Source organism: Oryctolagus cuniculus, chromosome 5 (genome assembly GCF_964237555.1).
Source record: "Oryctolagus cuniculus chromosome 5, mOryCun1.1, whole genome shotgun sequence".
Taxonomy (NCBI): domain Eukaryota; kingdom Metazoa; phylum Chordata; class Mammalia; order Lagomorpha; family Leporidae; genus Oryctolagus; species Oryctolagus cuniculus.
This window is the reverse complement of record NC_091436.1, coordinates 118,336,349-118,353,161: the sequence shown is the minus strand read 5'-3', so window position 1 is coordinate 118,353,161 and position 16,813 is coordinate 118,336,349. Positions and strand designations below refer to the sequence as shown.

The 16,813-nt window shown below is 37.2% G+C and overlaps 2 protein-coding genes across 7 annotated transcripts in view; one reads left to right on the top strand and one right to left on the bottom strand.

Moving 5' to 3' along the window:
* PKHD1 (PKHD1 ciliary IPT domain containing fibrocystin/polyductin) overlaps nucleotides 1–16,813 on the bottom strand; it is a 579,994-nt gene that overhangs the window by 116,857 nt on the left and 446,324 nt on the right. The window lies entirely within an intron of this gene.
* LOC138849799 (thyroid transcription factor 1-associated protein 26-like) lies at nucleotides 1,191–5,313 on the top strand. Its single transcript, XM_070074659.1, has one exon. It carries the CDS (start codon nucleotides 3,373–3,375, stop codon nucleotides 4,117–4,119), a length of 747 nt encoding a protein of 248 aa, XP_069930760.1. The 5' UTR covers nucleotides 1,191–3,372; the 3' UTR covers nucleotides 4,120–5,313.

Below are 16,813 nucleotides of genomic sequence, written 5' to 3'. Positions count from 1 at the left end.
TTGACTCTTCCTGAGTCATCTGTCCATTTCTGGAAATGAGGTGTAAAAGTCCCCTACTAGTATTGTGTTAGAGTCTATCTGTCCAGGTTTATAAATACGTGGTTTCTGTATTTGAGTGTTCTAATTTTGGGCACATATATGTTCTTAAGTGTTATTTTGTCGACTTTATCATTATTAATGTAATTCCCTCTTATTTTTGCTATTGATTTTATCTAAGTATGGCTACTTATCAGCAGTACCGATATGCCTGTTTTCTTGTGGGTTTGCATAAAGTATCTTTTCTTTTTAAAGATTTATTTTATTTATTTGAAAGAGTTACACAGAGAGAAGAGAGGCAGAGAGAGAGGGAGAGAAAGAGAGAGAGGTCTTCCATCTGCTGGTTCACTCCCCGGATGGCCACAATGGCCAGAGCTGTGACAATCTGAAGCCAAGAGCCAGGAGCTTCTTCTGGGTCTCCCACTTGGGTGCAGGGGCCCAAGGACTTGGGCCATCTTCTACTGCTATCCCAAGCCATAGCAAAGAGCTGGATCATAAGAGAAGCAGCCGGTCTTGATCCAGCGCCCATATGGGATGCTGGCACTTCAGGCCAGGGCTTTAACCTGCTGAGCCACACCGTAGGCCCCTGCATAAAGTATCTTACCTCATCCTTTGACTTGTTGTCTACGCATGCCCTTACTAGTGAAGTGAGTTCATTTGTAAATAGCAAATAGTTGAGTCTGTTCTTCATATTTTGTTCACTCTATTTACTTCAATTAGAGAATGTTATTTCACTTATATTTAAGGTAAATGTTTGAGATTCATTAGTTCTATTTGAAAGGCAGCATGGAGAAAAAGAGAGGGAGAGGGAGAGAGAGAGAGAGAGAAAGAGAGAATGGCCACAACAACCTGGCACTGGGCCAAGCTGACACCAGAAGAAAGGAACTCCACTCAGTTCTCTCATATGCATAGCTGGTCCCCAAGTACTTTGGGCATCTACCACTGCTTTCCTAGGGACATTAGCGTGAAGCTGGATTGGAAGTAGAGCAGCTGGGATCTGAATCAATGCTCATATGGGATGCCTGCATCACAGGAAAAGGCTTAAACTATAGTGCCACAACATCAGACCCTCAAGATAAGTAATTATTGATGGGTAAATTATTACTACTGAATATTCAATATTTGCTGTTTAACTTTACTGCAATTCCTTTTTTTTTTTTTTTTTTGGCCTGTCTCACAATATCCCTTTGTAGTTAAGTGATTTTCACCAAGTCATATTCTTTGATTCCTTCCTTATTTTTTTCATTAAGCCAACACAGATTTCTATTTTGTGGTTACCCTGAGACTTAACAAAAACATATTTTGGTCATAACAAGCTATTTTAAAATGATGTCAACTTGATGTTGATTATAAAGCTAGGACAACAAATTGAGAGAGATTTAGAGGCAGAGAGAAAGAGACAGAGAAAGAGAGAGAGAGAGAAATTCCTCCCCACATTTTATTTTCCTGTTTTACTTCTTCCTATAATGCCTTTCTAATCTTATTAATGTAGTTATTATTTTAATTGGTTTGACTTTCAGTCTTCATACTAAAGATGTGATGGTTTATATATTACATTTACTATATTAGGTATTCTGTATTTGTGCTACTCTTATCAGTGACTATTATAGCTTCTGATATTTTTTCTTACTCATTAGTTTTTCTTTCTTTTATTTTGAAGAATTGCCTTGAGCATTTCTTGGAAGACATGTATGATGGTGATAAATTCTCTCATTGTTTGTTTATTTGGGAATGCCTCTATCACTCCTTCATATCTTTCTGAGAATGTCATTGTCTCTCCTTCATATTTAAAGTATTGATTTTCCAAGCACAATATTCATAACTGACTTGTTTTTATTTTTTTTTCTTCTGTACTGTGAAAGTCTCATTTTGCTGAGAATATGTAGTCAGGTAAACTAGGACTTCTTTATGTGGTATTTGCTTCTTTTCTCTTGCAGCTTTGAGAATCTTCTCCTTATCTTTATTTTTGGAGAGCATGATTATACTTTGTCTTGGATAGCTATGGTTGAGTCAGATCTTACTGGTGATATCGACATACCTGTCCCTGAGTAGCTGTATCTTTCTCTAAGTTTGGAAAGTTTTCTGTAATTATCTTTTTGAATATGCTTTCTACCCCTCTGGCATTCTCTCTTGAACCCAAATCACTCAGATATTTGCCCTTTTCATGTTGTCCCAATGTTCATATAAGCCTTCTTTACTCCTCTTTACTCTTTTCTCCATTTTCTCCTTCAACTGTGTATGTCTTGTCTGAGATGATTCTTCCTTCTGTTTGATCTACTTTAATATTGATGTCATCGATCATGTTTTAATTTTTGCTTAGCATGTTCTTCAGTTGAAAGGTTTTTATTTAATTTTTTAAAATTACTCTCATCTATTTGTCAAGTCCCTCCAATATGGTATTAAATAATTTCTCTATATTATGTTGAAGTTCATTGAGCTTCCTTAAAACAGTGATTTTTGAATCCATCAGTCAAGGTAGTTGATTCCTGGCATCTGATTTTGTTCATTAGGTAAGGTTATGGTTCCCTAAGATTTCCTTTTTTTTTTTAAAGAAAAAGTATTCATTTATTTGAAATGCAGAGTTATAGAGAAAGAAAGGGAAAGATAAAAAGAAATTTCATCTGCTTGTACACTCTCCAAATGGCCAAAACAGCTACAGCCAGACCAAGCTGATGCCAAATGCCAGGAACTCCATCCATGTCTATTGATACAGGTTGCTTAAACTCAAGTACTTGAGTCATTATAGCAGCTGCTTTCAAGGCACATTAGCAGGTAGCTAGACTGGAATCTGAGTAGCTTGGATTGGAACTGACACTCCAATATAGGATGTGGGTATCCCAAGCGGCATCTTAAGCAGTTGCATCATAATACCTGGCCCACCTTGAAAATTGTTGATGCTTGCTGGCATATGATCTGCACCTGCACATTGAATGACTATTTTATTTTTCCTAGTCTTTGTGATCTGTCTCCAATTGTGGCTGTCCTTCCAGGAATTCTAAGTAGTCGATTTACTTTCTCTAGAGCCTGTGTTTTCTTCCACCATTTCACCACTGAGTGACACTGTAATTTAAGGTTTCCTCAAATCTGCTTCCAGTGTACAATCTCTGCCTCAATGGTGCTGTGAGCTCATGTTGGGAAGAATAATTGACATCAATTCAAAGGGGGAAGCTATTTCCACAATAAATTTTTGAGCTTGTGACCAAAGCCACCTCTTCATACTAATCTGTTATCATTGCAAAGCCAGCTTCTTGCGGTTAACACTGGAAAAATGCTTTTTCTTGGATGCAGCATAGTTCATTTATTTTGTATATGAAGAAATGCCCATTTTAAATATATATGAATATACAGTTTGCCATGGCGCCGGTAAGGCCGGCAGCGAGGTGGCAGTTTGATGGTGTTGGAACGCGTGGCGAAGGGGTTTCTCCAGTTGGTTTCAGGAAAAAGAACGGGAAACAGAGAACCTGGTGGCCTAGTCATACGCAGGGCTTCGCGGGGAGCGTTCGCCAGGGGCAAGGCTTTGCATTTCGAAGAAAACTGAAGATTCAGCAAAATTACAAGAAGTTGCAACGGAGGGAAAAGAAGGCTCAGACATCGCAAGAATCCCAGTTCACAGATCGATACCCAGATCATTTGAAACATCTCTATTTAGCTGAAGAGGAAAGGCTAAAGAAGCAACTAAGAAAAGCTGACCGACCGCTGTCAGAAAAGCAAGCTGATCAGCCTTTGCCTGAAGAACAGTATAGCACTGACCAGGCCTTGTCTGAAGATCAGCATACTCTCCACCTGCCTGAGCCGGAAGAACAGCATACCAGAACAGTAAACTCCATTACTGTTCCAAAGAAAAATAAAAAGAAAACATCAAATCAGAAAGCACAAGAAGAATATGAACAGATACAAGCTGTGCGTGCCGCTAAGAAACAAGAATTTGAGAGGAAAAAACAAGAGAGAGAAGCAGCTCAAAGGCTCTACAAAAAGAAGAAAATGGAAGTCTTCAAAATATTGAGCAAAAAGACTAAAAAGGGCCAACCAAACTTGAATTTGCAAATGGAATATCTTCTTCAAAAAATACAAGAAAAAAATTAAATCACACCTTCGTCCTTAGGGATTAAAATATTTACTGACTGTCCATTCGATTATTTTGCGTAACAAGTGCCTCCTGACAATGAACTAAATTTGTTCATAAACTGGATTGCTAACATAGACTATGTATAAAGGATATGTTTTATATATTTTGTTTATGTTCCACATAACAGGACTTGTATCTTATTTTTTTGCCTCTAAAGGCAGGTAAACTGAAGAACTGATAAAACCCATTTTGGAGACAAGATTCAAGCACGTATCTACTTTTGTACATGTGATATAAATTGTCTTAGGAAATGAAATGTTTCAACTTAGTGATTAGCTCTGTATTTTTACAATTTAATCATGTGAAATAAATGCTCCCCTTGAACTTTTTAATTATTTTAAACTAAGTACATGTGACAGGCAAATGGATTTTGCACATTGCTGAGAATATAGCTGGTTGCTGAAGTAATCTGTTCCCACTGTATAACAAGGGGGGCCTTCATTAAGCCATGTGGTGCAAAAATTCCCAGTTTTGTGCTTGCTCTGTGACATGGTAGGTTAAACCACTGCCTGCAGCACCGGCAACTGATATGCGCGCCAGTTCCTGTCCTGGCTGCTCCACTTCCGATCCAGCTCCCTGCTAACATACCTGGGAGAATATTGGAAGATGGTTCAAGTTTATGGGCTCCTGCACTGACATTGGAGACCCAGATGAAGCTCCTGGCTTTGGCCTAGCCCAGCCCCAGCTGATGCGGGTATTTAGGGGAATTAACCAGCAGGAGGAAGATAACTATCTATCTGTCTCTCCCTCTGTAATTCTGACTTTCAAATAAATAAATAATATCTTTTAAAAATAATAATTCTCAGAGTCTGATACTTAAAAACAGTCTCTTAAGTGGAACTACTTACTACTATAAAACTTTGAAAGGGTAATGATGATGGAAACCCAAACAATGTGTAGCATTAAGCTTTCTAGATCTCATGGGAGAGACCCTGTTCTGTAAAAAAACATTGGCACCTCTTAAATCCTTGTGGGCTGAGGGAAACTACTGGGATAACTGCTTTTCCTGCCTCAAAATTTTAATGAAATGAGGAGGACTTACAATCACTGTTAAAAAAGGGGGGGGGAGCTGTACAAGATTTATAAGACATTGCATAATAGCTTTATAAATGGTAAATATTTGAGGTTTGAGGGAGCCCCATGTTCTACTACTGATTAATTCTTAAGTTAAAAATGTAGTAAGAGATGCTTAGCAAACACCAAATTTGTTGTTAAGAAGTAGTGCTTAGACATTTGCAATAAACTATTGTTTTTACAATAGTCATCTCAGAAAGCCTAAATTTATGTTGGTGAAGACTGTATACTGTGATTCAAAATAAAATAGTTTGCAATGAAAAAAATATATATATATGAATATATGTGTATATATATGTGTATGTATGCCTATATAAAGAAGAGGAACAAAACAATACTATTTTATGGTTGTTATTATACTACCTTTAAAGAATGGCAAAGTAATTTATTGCTACATTTTAAAATCTAAAAATCTATTTGTACCAAGTAAAGTGGAAGTGTATGAATTATTCATTTACACAACTCTCTGTATGTGTTCCCATAAGATGATTCAGATCACACAATCATAATTATCTAGAAGTGGTTGTGTGTCCAGTCTTCATAATCAAAAAAACAGATTTAAATTTCAGTTCTGTACATTCTAGCTATGCAACAATGAAAAATTAGTTTACTTTTCCAAATCTCTATTTCCCAAACTTCTTAAATATGATAATAATCCCTACATGTTAAGGTTGTTGTAAGGCTAAATGAGAACGTTTATAAGTGACTTGGCATAATGCTGAGTACACGGGATATACTAGATAAATGGTATTATTATTGCTAGTCTGGATGAATAATTGCTGGAATAATTGCACTTAGTTTGCTCTCTCCTGTGTTAAAAAAAAATAGATGATTGATCTAAGATAACACTGAATAATGTAGAGAAGGAAGAAAAAAAAAAACCTAGGGTCTGAATATCATAGTTTCAAAACCACAGTTGAGTCCTGAATCTTCTGTTATTAGGCCATAAACTTGGACAAGTTACCTAGAGTCTAGATCAGTTCCTACATCCACAAAATGAAGACAAGTAGAGTACCTATGTCACAGGGTCAATCCTATTAAAGGTATTAAATGATAATTCATATACAAGTCTTAGAATATAATAAAGAATATGGTAAATATTCAACAAGTGTTAGCTGCTGTTGTTAATAGAAGATTTGGGGGAAAAGACAATCATAATAATAAAATATCTAAATGGAAGAAAAGAAAAGGAAATTGTTCCCATGAATCAAATGCCTTTTCACATCATCCTTTCCAAATCACACATGAAAATCATTCCAACTCACAGCATGGACTATTTCAAAATGCAATCAGATATTGTTATGTCATTCACTGCCTAGAGACCAGACAAGTCATGGGGGAGTGAGAAAATAAGGTGGAAGAAAGGTGCTCTTAAGGTATTACAAGGTACCACTGGAAGCCTTATTCTCTTCTACTTTGGATAAAAATCCCTTGCAGTCACATATCCCAGAGTCTAATATTTTCTGAGACTCCACTGTGCCTTTATATTTTAATGCTCTGACATCTGGAATCTTAAAAGTCTAATGTTTAACCATAAATATCTGCTGAGATTAAAGAGCTATATACCAAGTTTCAATCTTTGGGGCCTATAATTGCTTGGGAAAAGAGAATGGCATTTTCCCCTCTAGCTAGAAGAAAAAGACCTCTGCAAGCACAGATATTGGCAGACAAATTTTCTAACAACCATTTCCTCTCTCCATGCTGGCCTCTCCTTTGCTCCCTCCCTTACCAGTCTCTCACTTTATAATACCATCTTCTGCCATTCCCAGCACAAATGGGCAAAACAAGAAGCCTAGAAAGTGTAAAGAAAAGATGCATTTCAAGATCTAGCAACAAAGAGTTGAGAAAATGCTAGCTACTCCGCTAAGCACTGAGTTTATGTCTCTATGGGACTTGAACTTTCCCACCATTCTGTTAAAAACCACTTCATCATTCCATGCTAACAGTCAAATACCAAATTTATTTTCTTTTTTATCAACCTAATCTTTATTTTTGAATTGAGGCAAGTCACTTTTAAGGTTTCTACAATGGTTTATAATTTTCTTTCTTGAGAAATGTCCAAGAAGTAACACAATTGAAAAATGTTTCTTTCCCTCTCAGGGTAAAGAATGGCAAACTCTTACCTGCCCTGAAGGTAGATGTGGACAGAAGCTCTGGTCAGACCACAGCACTTTGTTGAGAATAATGTAAAGGATAGTGTTGGAAAAGCTTATCATGATTTTCATTTTTAATATAGTAGTTCAATGAGCCATTTAAAAATAAACTTGGTTTTGAACCCATTTTTATCCAGTGATATACTATGAAAGTGAGGTCATTTAACTCAATTAAATGCTAGGAAAAAATAATATATTCAAAAACAATAAAAGGTTTAACTATTTCCTTTGATTCAGAAGCTTCATTTAAATTATAAATATTCCTATATCTTTTTAGCTAATGTTCTTTTCCCTTTTGGAAATAGATCCAGTGTATATAAAGAAGCAAGTATGTTTACGCCTGTTAGTATTTGGCACAGAGAGCTAATTCGTGACTATTCAAAAAAATTCAAGTCACCCACTTTCTATATTAACAACATTATTAACATTTTGATTTGCTCCAAAGGGGGCATATAACTCAGTAGCAATAATTCTCAAAATTAACACAAAAAATCACTTGAGATTTATTTTTAGTGTGTTTTTAAAAAAACAAAAAGTCACCTTCACAGGTACCTATTAACTCAGATTGATCAACATGCAAATGAAGGTTTAATGTCTTAGATTATTCTGATAGTAAACTACTTTTTGGAGCTATTGTCATGACCATTTCACAAAAGAAACTAGAAGCCAGCCAGGGCAGGCATCATGGCCTAGGAACTTCCTGGCTCCTGACCACCTCAGTTACTCATCCTTTCATTAACTACATGCAATGGTCTCCTTTCCTGGACGTCTCAGACATGCTGAGGCCATTCCTGTCTTGGGGGCTTCCCATGGAAGTTCATAACTGATCACACTGATAGGTCTAAGAGTCAAAGAGATCACATAAACAAGACTAGTGTCTGCTAATACTAACTGATAGAATTAAAAAGGAGAGAACAATCCAACATGGGAAGCAGGATACACAGCAGACTCATAGAATGGCAGATGTCCTAAACAGCACTCTGGCCTCAGAATCAGCCCTTATTAGACATTCGGATCTGGCTAAAAAGCCCATGAGAGTTTCTCAGGCATGGAAAGCCAAAACACTCTGGCAAGAAAAATGACCTAAAATGAAAGATCTCTGTGAGTGAGATCCCAGCTGAAAGAATGGGCCATCAAAGAAGGAGGTACCTTTCTCTGCAGGGAGGACAAAACTTCCACTTTGACTGTGGCCTTGTCTAAATAAGATCAGAGTTTATGAACTCAAGAGGCTTCCAGAGCTTTGGCAGCTCATGACAAGAGCCTTGGGTGATTACTGATGTCATAAATGAGAGGGTCAATTGCTAAATCAACAACAGGAGTCACTGTGCGCCTACTCCCCATGCAGGATCTCTGTCCTTAATATGTTGTACTATGTGAATTAACGGTTAAACTACTAATCAAACAGTACTTTATACTTATGTCTATGTGGGTGCAGTCTGTTGAAATCTTTACTTAGTATATACTAAGTTGATCTTCTGTATATAAAGATAATTGAAAATGAATCTTGATGAAGAATGGGATGGGAGAGGGAGTGGGGGATGGGATGGTTGCGGGTGGGAGGGAGGTTATAGGGGGGAAAAGCCGCTATAATACAAAAATTGTACTTTGGAAATTTATATTTATTAATAAAAGTTGGAAAAAACCAGTGCCTCCTCTCTCAGATATCATTTTCAGTGTAACTATATTTAAAATAGCAATTCCTATACCACAAACACACACACACACACACTCACACACACACACTCCCTTCAGATTACCCCTTTAGCCCAAAACATCATTCTGTTTGCTTCATCCCTCTCATGTCTACTGAAATATTTTTGTTTACATATCTCTCTCTACTAAATCATTAGTTTGACAAAAAACATGGATGTTGTCTTATTCACTACTATAGCTCCCAACTCTACAAAGACACTGGCAGTTTATATGTGAGCAAAACATATTAGCTGATTGGATGAAAATGCCACTGAGCATACAAAAGTAATGATGGCTCAAGTAATGATAGCTTCCACTTTACCTCCCTTTTACTTTCTTTAGCTTAGCTGAGAAATTATTAAATGCTAGAAACCACAGCTCTGAAACCTTTCAATTCCCTCCCAACAATATTGGCATTCTATACAAACATAAGATGCCATAATGGAAAGTTCTGGTACCTGTCTAATCGCACCTAAATGGGATATGAGATTCACGACTTTGTTTTTCTAAAAGACTTTTGGATTTTCAGATCATCAGATGCCTCCATATTCAAATCTTTTCCAAAATAAAATGTAATGGTTCTCAAAGGATCACCTGTTTGGGATTAGCTTTCTTGCACTCCACTGCCTTGAATGTTTCAATGTTGACTGCAAATGCAAACTTACAGATAAGTATAAAACAAAATTAACAGCTCACTTATCCCCTGGCTACACACCCTGCACTACACAGATAGCAAAACCCACTGGCACAGTGTTTCCCATAGCTGATCCACATGGATGGTTTTTGCTCTGATGCCAGAGTATATGACAATATGCTAGGACCTGTGCATATCTATTTGAATGGGTAATTTTTGCATGAACTTATATGTGCAAATAAATCTGTTATTTTCCAAATTAAAAATAAACCTCAAAGGCAATGGACTCCAAATGGTTTGAAGAGATTTGCTAATAAAATAGAGAAAGACATAAGAGTGTATCAAGCTCACTGACACTTGGAATACATATGAGATTCTATTCCATGGACTCCATTTTAATTTTAGGTGCATTCTTGCCCTGATTTGCAAAAAAAAAAAAAAAAATCATAGATTTGTTTTAAAGAGGGAAAATATATGGTAGACATTCATTAAGATTAAATTTGTGTTTTTCATCCACTATCTTGTAGAGAACTGAAATTAGCTTAAAAGCAAATATTTAAAAAATGAAAAGTGAATTCTGTTCACCAAGGAAGGAGGAATTTACTCATACTTTAGAAGTCAAAGGAAACACTGCAATTCCATTAGCACCCCCCAAGGCACTATTTACTATGTGCTGTGTCTTTCATTGAAAGAGGACACAAATTTTATTTTTTAGTGCAATAAGCATCAGATTCCACTGTGGGAATCCCTGCAGTTAGTACTTGTAGCAAACTCATTTAAGATGTTATAAAGCTTTAAAATATCAAGAGTTGAAGCAGTCAGTCACATATACTTCTATGTAGACAATCAGCCTTCCACATGTTTATATGCTCGTCCACAGGCTGACAGACAGTAAATACTGGGTAATATTGTATTATGCACTGGAGTTTTACCATTTAATCATATTCCACAGAAAAAGCAGAGAGCTTAGAAAAATCAAATATATTGAGTTTGCAACCAGAATAGCGTATGTGTGCCTAAATAGTATATGCATCACACCACATGGTAAGCAACCACCTTAAAGTTCATAAAAAGAATGTTCTTATGATTTAAATATCATGAGGCATGCATTGTGTCACAGGGGGCTAAGCTGTATCCTGTGACGCTGACATCCCATATGGGTGCCAGTTCGTGTCCCAGCTGCTTCACTTCTGATCCAGCTCCGTGCTAATGGCCTGGGAAAAGCAGTGGAAGGTGGCCCAAGTGCCATCTCCTCTGCTACCCACATAGGAGACCTGAAAGAAGCTCCTGGCTCCTGACTTCAACCTGGCCCAGCCCCTGCCATTGTGGCCATCTTGGGAGTAAACCAGCAGATGGAAGATCTTTCTCTTTCTGTCTGTCTCTCCCTCTTTATAACTCTGAATTTCAAATAAATAAAACAAGCTAGGAGAGAGAGCGAGAGCGAGAGAGAGAGAGAGAAATTGGAGTACTTCATTGGCATTTTATTTCCTATTTGTAACAGATGCTTTTGATGCCATACCCACATATTTTGGGCACCCATCTTCATACACCAAAGGGTGCTAATGTGAAAACTTATGACTTCCTTTTGAGAAACATTTTCCCTGGTCTCAGTAAAGTGCACATTTGAGCTGTGATCAGGGAAAGCCAAAGCAATAGAGGGTTAAAGTACCCAGAAGCATCCCTCAGCCAGTTATGAGCAGGGATTTGAAGTATATTAGCTTCTTTGTGGCTTGGCTGCAATAGAATGGGGTCGTGTTTCCATGTTACCAAGAGTTTCACATTAGACTTGGGCTCCAACTTCCACAGTCATAACCAGTTTGGGAATGTTTCTATTGGCTTTATTTCTTTTCCAGTGTCACTTACCTACTGATATTTTGGAGGGATCACCCTAACCCTCTACCCTCCCTCCACCTGCTCCCTTCTTCTCAACACACACACACACACACACACACACACAGGGGAGGAACTTTTTGGATTCTAAACCTTGTATCAGGGTCTACTTTTGGAGATATCAGAGTCTATTTCTTGGGAAGCCAAAACCAAGATACTATATGCAATCCCTATTCTTTTTTGTTAGTATGAAATGTAATTTTCATTAAGTACTCTGGGACACATATTCCTTGTCATTGGTTCCACAGAAATGTGATTCTTACCAAAGACCACAACTCCAGAAAAATCCCACAATTACTCATGTACTTATTCTAAAGTATGAGGATGTTTTCCCTATAGCATAAAAACCTATAATAGATTGCATTAAGATGGAGGAGGAGGGAGGGAGCTTACTGCTTTAATCTAGAAGATAGTTTTTAAAAAGTGGAGAGTGCAGTCTCAGGGAAGAGTTAGGGAGAAAACAGCAGAGGAAACTCCATGCAAATTAGAGAGACACAGTGAACATAAATGGAGGGTGGGGACATACACAAATCTGGACCCCAGTAGCAAAGACCCTCCACACCAGTTTTGGAGAGAGGTGAGATCAGACTGCAGCAGCCCAAGCTACTGACAACAAAGCTGCAGGAGAAACTGGAGGGAATCTGGCTTCTAGCCCTGTGGGGATGGTGTACCTGCCAAACTAGAGGAGAAAAAAAAGGGTGGGAGGAGGCACATTTCTCTCTCCCTGATCACCATGCAACAGTGTCCTTTAACAAGCCAATAGAGAGCAGGCACCATTTTGGACCTACTTAACAGCTGAGAAAGCTCATGTCTACACCCAGCAACCAGCTGAGTAGAGACTCCTGAATCTGGCAGGAAGAACTGATGGGGCTGGGTGCTCATGACTTGAGAGGTTTGTGTGCCAGTACTGTGAAAACACTGAGACTGTGGGGCTTTGAAAACATTAAGGCTGCATGGGAAAGGTCAGGGTGTGGCTGGATCTTTGAACAGTCACTGAGGGAGGCTCTACATGTTCAGGGTTCCCTGGTTCCCTAGTGAGGGGCATTGCTGGGGAATCTGTTTACACTGAGGACTGCACAGATGCTCTGTGTAGTCCTTGTGGAAGTGAGGACCAATATTATACCCACTGGGGTAGTGCACAGGGTCTGGTCTCTTTTGAGGAGAGGGAATGAACAGAGTCTATGCCAACAGAACAGAAAAACCTCCCCTCTGATTTAAAAAAAATTTGAGTTATCACACCCAACCTGGGCATCAACTTAACACTCCCTTCACACTGGAACATTGAAGAGAGCTCCCTGGTAACACATACCACATGCCTCTAGGTATTCCCTGAAAGCAGACACTCCACTAATCCACACATAGTCCAAAGATAAAACTGCCACAGCAAAAAAAATAAAAGAAGAAACCAACAGGTTTCTCCACAAATACCAAATAATAAGCACACTAATTCAACAAATAAGAATAAGGAACACAATATGATACCCTCAAAAGAACACAACACTTCAATCCTAGATGGTGAAGATAAACAGTTTGAAGAAATGCCAGAAATGGAATTCAAAAAAAATTGATCATAGGATTACTTAGAAGTAATCAGAAGCAAATGCATGAACTAATGAAATTTGTACATGACATGAAAAAAAATTTCTCCCACAAAACTGAGATCTTAAATAGAAAGAAAAATGAAATCTTGGAAATAAAAAATTCAATGCAATGAATAAAAAATGCAGTTAAAAGCCTTAACAACAGAATCAGTGAATCATAAGAAAGAATATCCCACTTAGTAGATAAATCAGAGGAAATTTTATAGTGAGACAAAAATAAGAAGAAGAAATTAGAAAACTAAAAAATACTGTTGGGAGTCTACAGGATACTATCAAATGACCCAACATATGGGTTCTAGGAGTTCCTGAGGCATGGAAAGATGGAGAGGCAGAGAGAGAGAGGTCTTCTTAAAAAAAAGAAATCAAAATATTTCTGGAAACAAATGAAGATGACAAAACAACATAGCAAAATGTATGGGATACAGCAAAAGCAGTGTTAAGAAGAAAGTTTATAGCAGTTGGTGCCTACATCAAGAAATTGGAAAGGCACCAAATAAATGACATATCAATGTATCTCAAGGATCTAGAAAAACTATACCAAAACAAAACTATACCAAAACTAGTAGGAGTAAAAAAATAATTAAAATTAGAGAAGAAAATCAAAATTGAAACCAAAAAAAACAATAAAAAGATCAGCAAAGTGAAGAGCTGATAATTTGGAAAAAGAAACAATTTTGACAAATCATTGGCCCAACTAACCAAAAAAAGGAGAAAGAAGACCCAAATTAATAAAATTAGAAAAATAAAAGGAAATGTAAAAACAGACACCATAGAAATAAAAAGTATTATCAGAAATTACTACAACATCTGAATGCCAACAAACTGGAAAACCTAGAAAAAACTTATAGATTCCTGGACACATACAACATACCTCAATTGAGCCAAGAAGATGCAGAAAACCTAACAGAAAAGTTGGAATCATTTCCACTGAGATCCAGAACCAGACAAGGATGTCCACGATTACCATTGTTATTCAATATAATCCTGGAAGTTTTAGCCAAAGCCATTAGGCTAGAAAAAAAACAAAGGGATACAAATTGGGAAGGAGGAAGTCAAACTATCCCTATTTTCAGAAGACATGATTCTATATATAAAGATCCAAAAGACACCACTAAGAGTTTTCTGGAACTCATAGAAGAGTTTGGCAAAGTAGCAGGATATAAAATCAATGCACAAAAATCAACAGCTTTTGTATATGCAGACAATGCCACAGGTGAGAAAGAACTTCTAAGATCGATCCCATTCATAATAGCTAGAAAACAAACCCAAATAGCTTGGAATAAATTTAACCAAGAATTTCAAAGGTCTCTACAATGAGAACTACAAAACATTAAAGAAAAAAATAGAAGAAGATACAAAAAACTGGAAAAATCTTTCACATTAATGTATTGGAAAAATCAATATAATCAAACTGTTCATACTTCCAAAAGCATTTTTTCAGATTCAAGGCAATATCAATCAAACACCAAGGACATTTCCTCAAATATAGAAAAAAAATGATGCTGAAATTCGTATGGAAACACAGGAGACCAGGAATAGATAAAGCAATCTTATGCAACAAAAATAAAGCCAGAGGCATAACAATACCAGATTTCAAGACATACTACAAGGCAATTATAATCAAAACAGCCTGGTACTGCTACAAAAACAAATAGATAGACCCATGGAACAAAATACAAACGCCAGAAATCAATCCAAGCATCTAAAACCAACTTATATGCAATCAAGGAGCTAAAATCATTCCCTGGAGCAAGGACAGTCTCTTCAACAAATGGTACTGGGAAAATTGCAATTCCACATATGAAAGTAGGAAGCAAGACCTTCACACCTTACACCTTACACAAAAATCCACTCAACATGAATTAAAGACCTGAATCCATGACTTAATACCATCAGATTATTAGAGAATATTGAGGAAACCATGCAAAACATTGACACAGGCAAAGAGTTCTTGGAAAAGACCCCAAATGGACAAGCAATGAAAACCAAAAACAAAAGATTATATTTCATCAAATTGAGAAGCTTCTGTACTGCAAAAGAAACACTCAGGAATGTGAAGAGGCAACTGACAGAATGGGAGAAATTATATGCAAACTTTGCAAATGATAAAGGATTAATAACCAGAATATATAAAAAGGTCAAGAAACTCAACAACAATAAAACAAACAACCCAGTGAAGAAGTAGGCAAAGGATGTAAACAGACATTTTTCAAGAGGAAATCCAAAAGGCCAATAGACACATGAAAAAATGCTCTGGATCACTAGACATCAGGGAAAGGCAAATCAAGACCTCACCCCTGTTAGAATGGCTTTCATACAGACATCAACAAACAACAAATGTTGGTGAGGCTATGGGGGCAAAAGTACCCTAATGCACTGTTGGTGGGAATGTAAACTGGTAAAGCCACTATGGAAGACAGTAAGGAGATACCTCAGAAATCTGAATATAGACCTACCATATGACCCAGCCATCCCACTCCTGAGAATTTATCCAAGGAAAATGAAATCAGCATATGAAAATGTTATCTGCACCTCCATGTTTATTGCAGCTCAATCCACATTAGCTAAGACATGGAATCAATCCAAATGCCCATCAACTGAAGATTGGATAAAGAAATTATTGGCTATGCATGCTATGGAATACTACACAGTAGTAAAAAATGAAATCTATTCATTTACAACAAAATGAATGTATCTAGGAAACATTGTGCTTAGTGAAATAAGCCAGTCCCCAAAAGACAAATATCATATGTCTTCCCTGATCTATGATAACTAGTAGATCACCTAAAAGGCAATCTGTAGAGGTGAAATTGACAGTTTGAGAAATAATGATTTGAGCAGACCTTGTGTTAACTGTTGAGGAACAGTGTTTTGGTTGTTTGTTTTGTTTTGTTTTGTTTTGATATTATTTGTTGAACTCTTTACAACATAGAGTTAAGCATAGATGTATAGAAAGTCAATAGAAAATAGATCTCAGTAAAATCTAGCAGTTGGAATAAGAGGGATTTAGGAATATGTGTGGGAAGGTAGGCATGTTGGGAAGAATCACCACATTCCTAAACTTGTAATTATGAAGTGTATGAATCTTGCAACTCTAAAGCTGTATAGTTCTAGATACAATCCTATGGCCTTACTTCCAAGGGTGCAGATTAAAAACTTGCCGTGGGACCCCAAGTCCCCTTAAGCTGGGTGGAAAAAATACCATCTTAAGTGTTAAAGTGATCATATAGATAGGATTAAGGCTCTGGTAATAAAAATAGATAACATTAAAGAGGAAGGAATGATCCAACATGGGAAGCAGTCCACACAGCAGAGTCATAGAATGACGATCACTTTAAGAAGCACTCTGACCTCAGAATCAGCCCTTAAGGCATTCTGGTCAGGCTGAAAATCCCATGAGAGCATTTCAGGTATGGAAAGCCAAGACAGTGTGTCAAAAAATTTCCTACATCAAGGACCTCAGTGGGTGAGACTGCAGTGGAAAGAAGTGGTCACCAAAGAAGGAGGTACTTTACTCTGAAGGGAGGAGAGAACTTCCACTTTTGCATTATTTAAATACTGATGGAGTTTGTGGATTCAAAAGTCTTACATAGCCTAGGCAACTCAT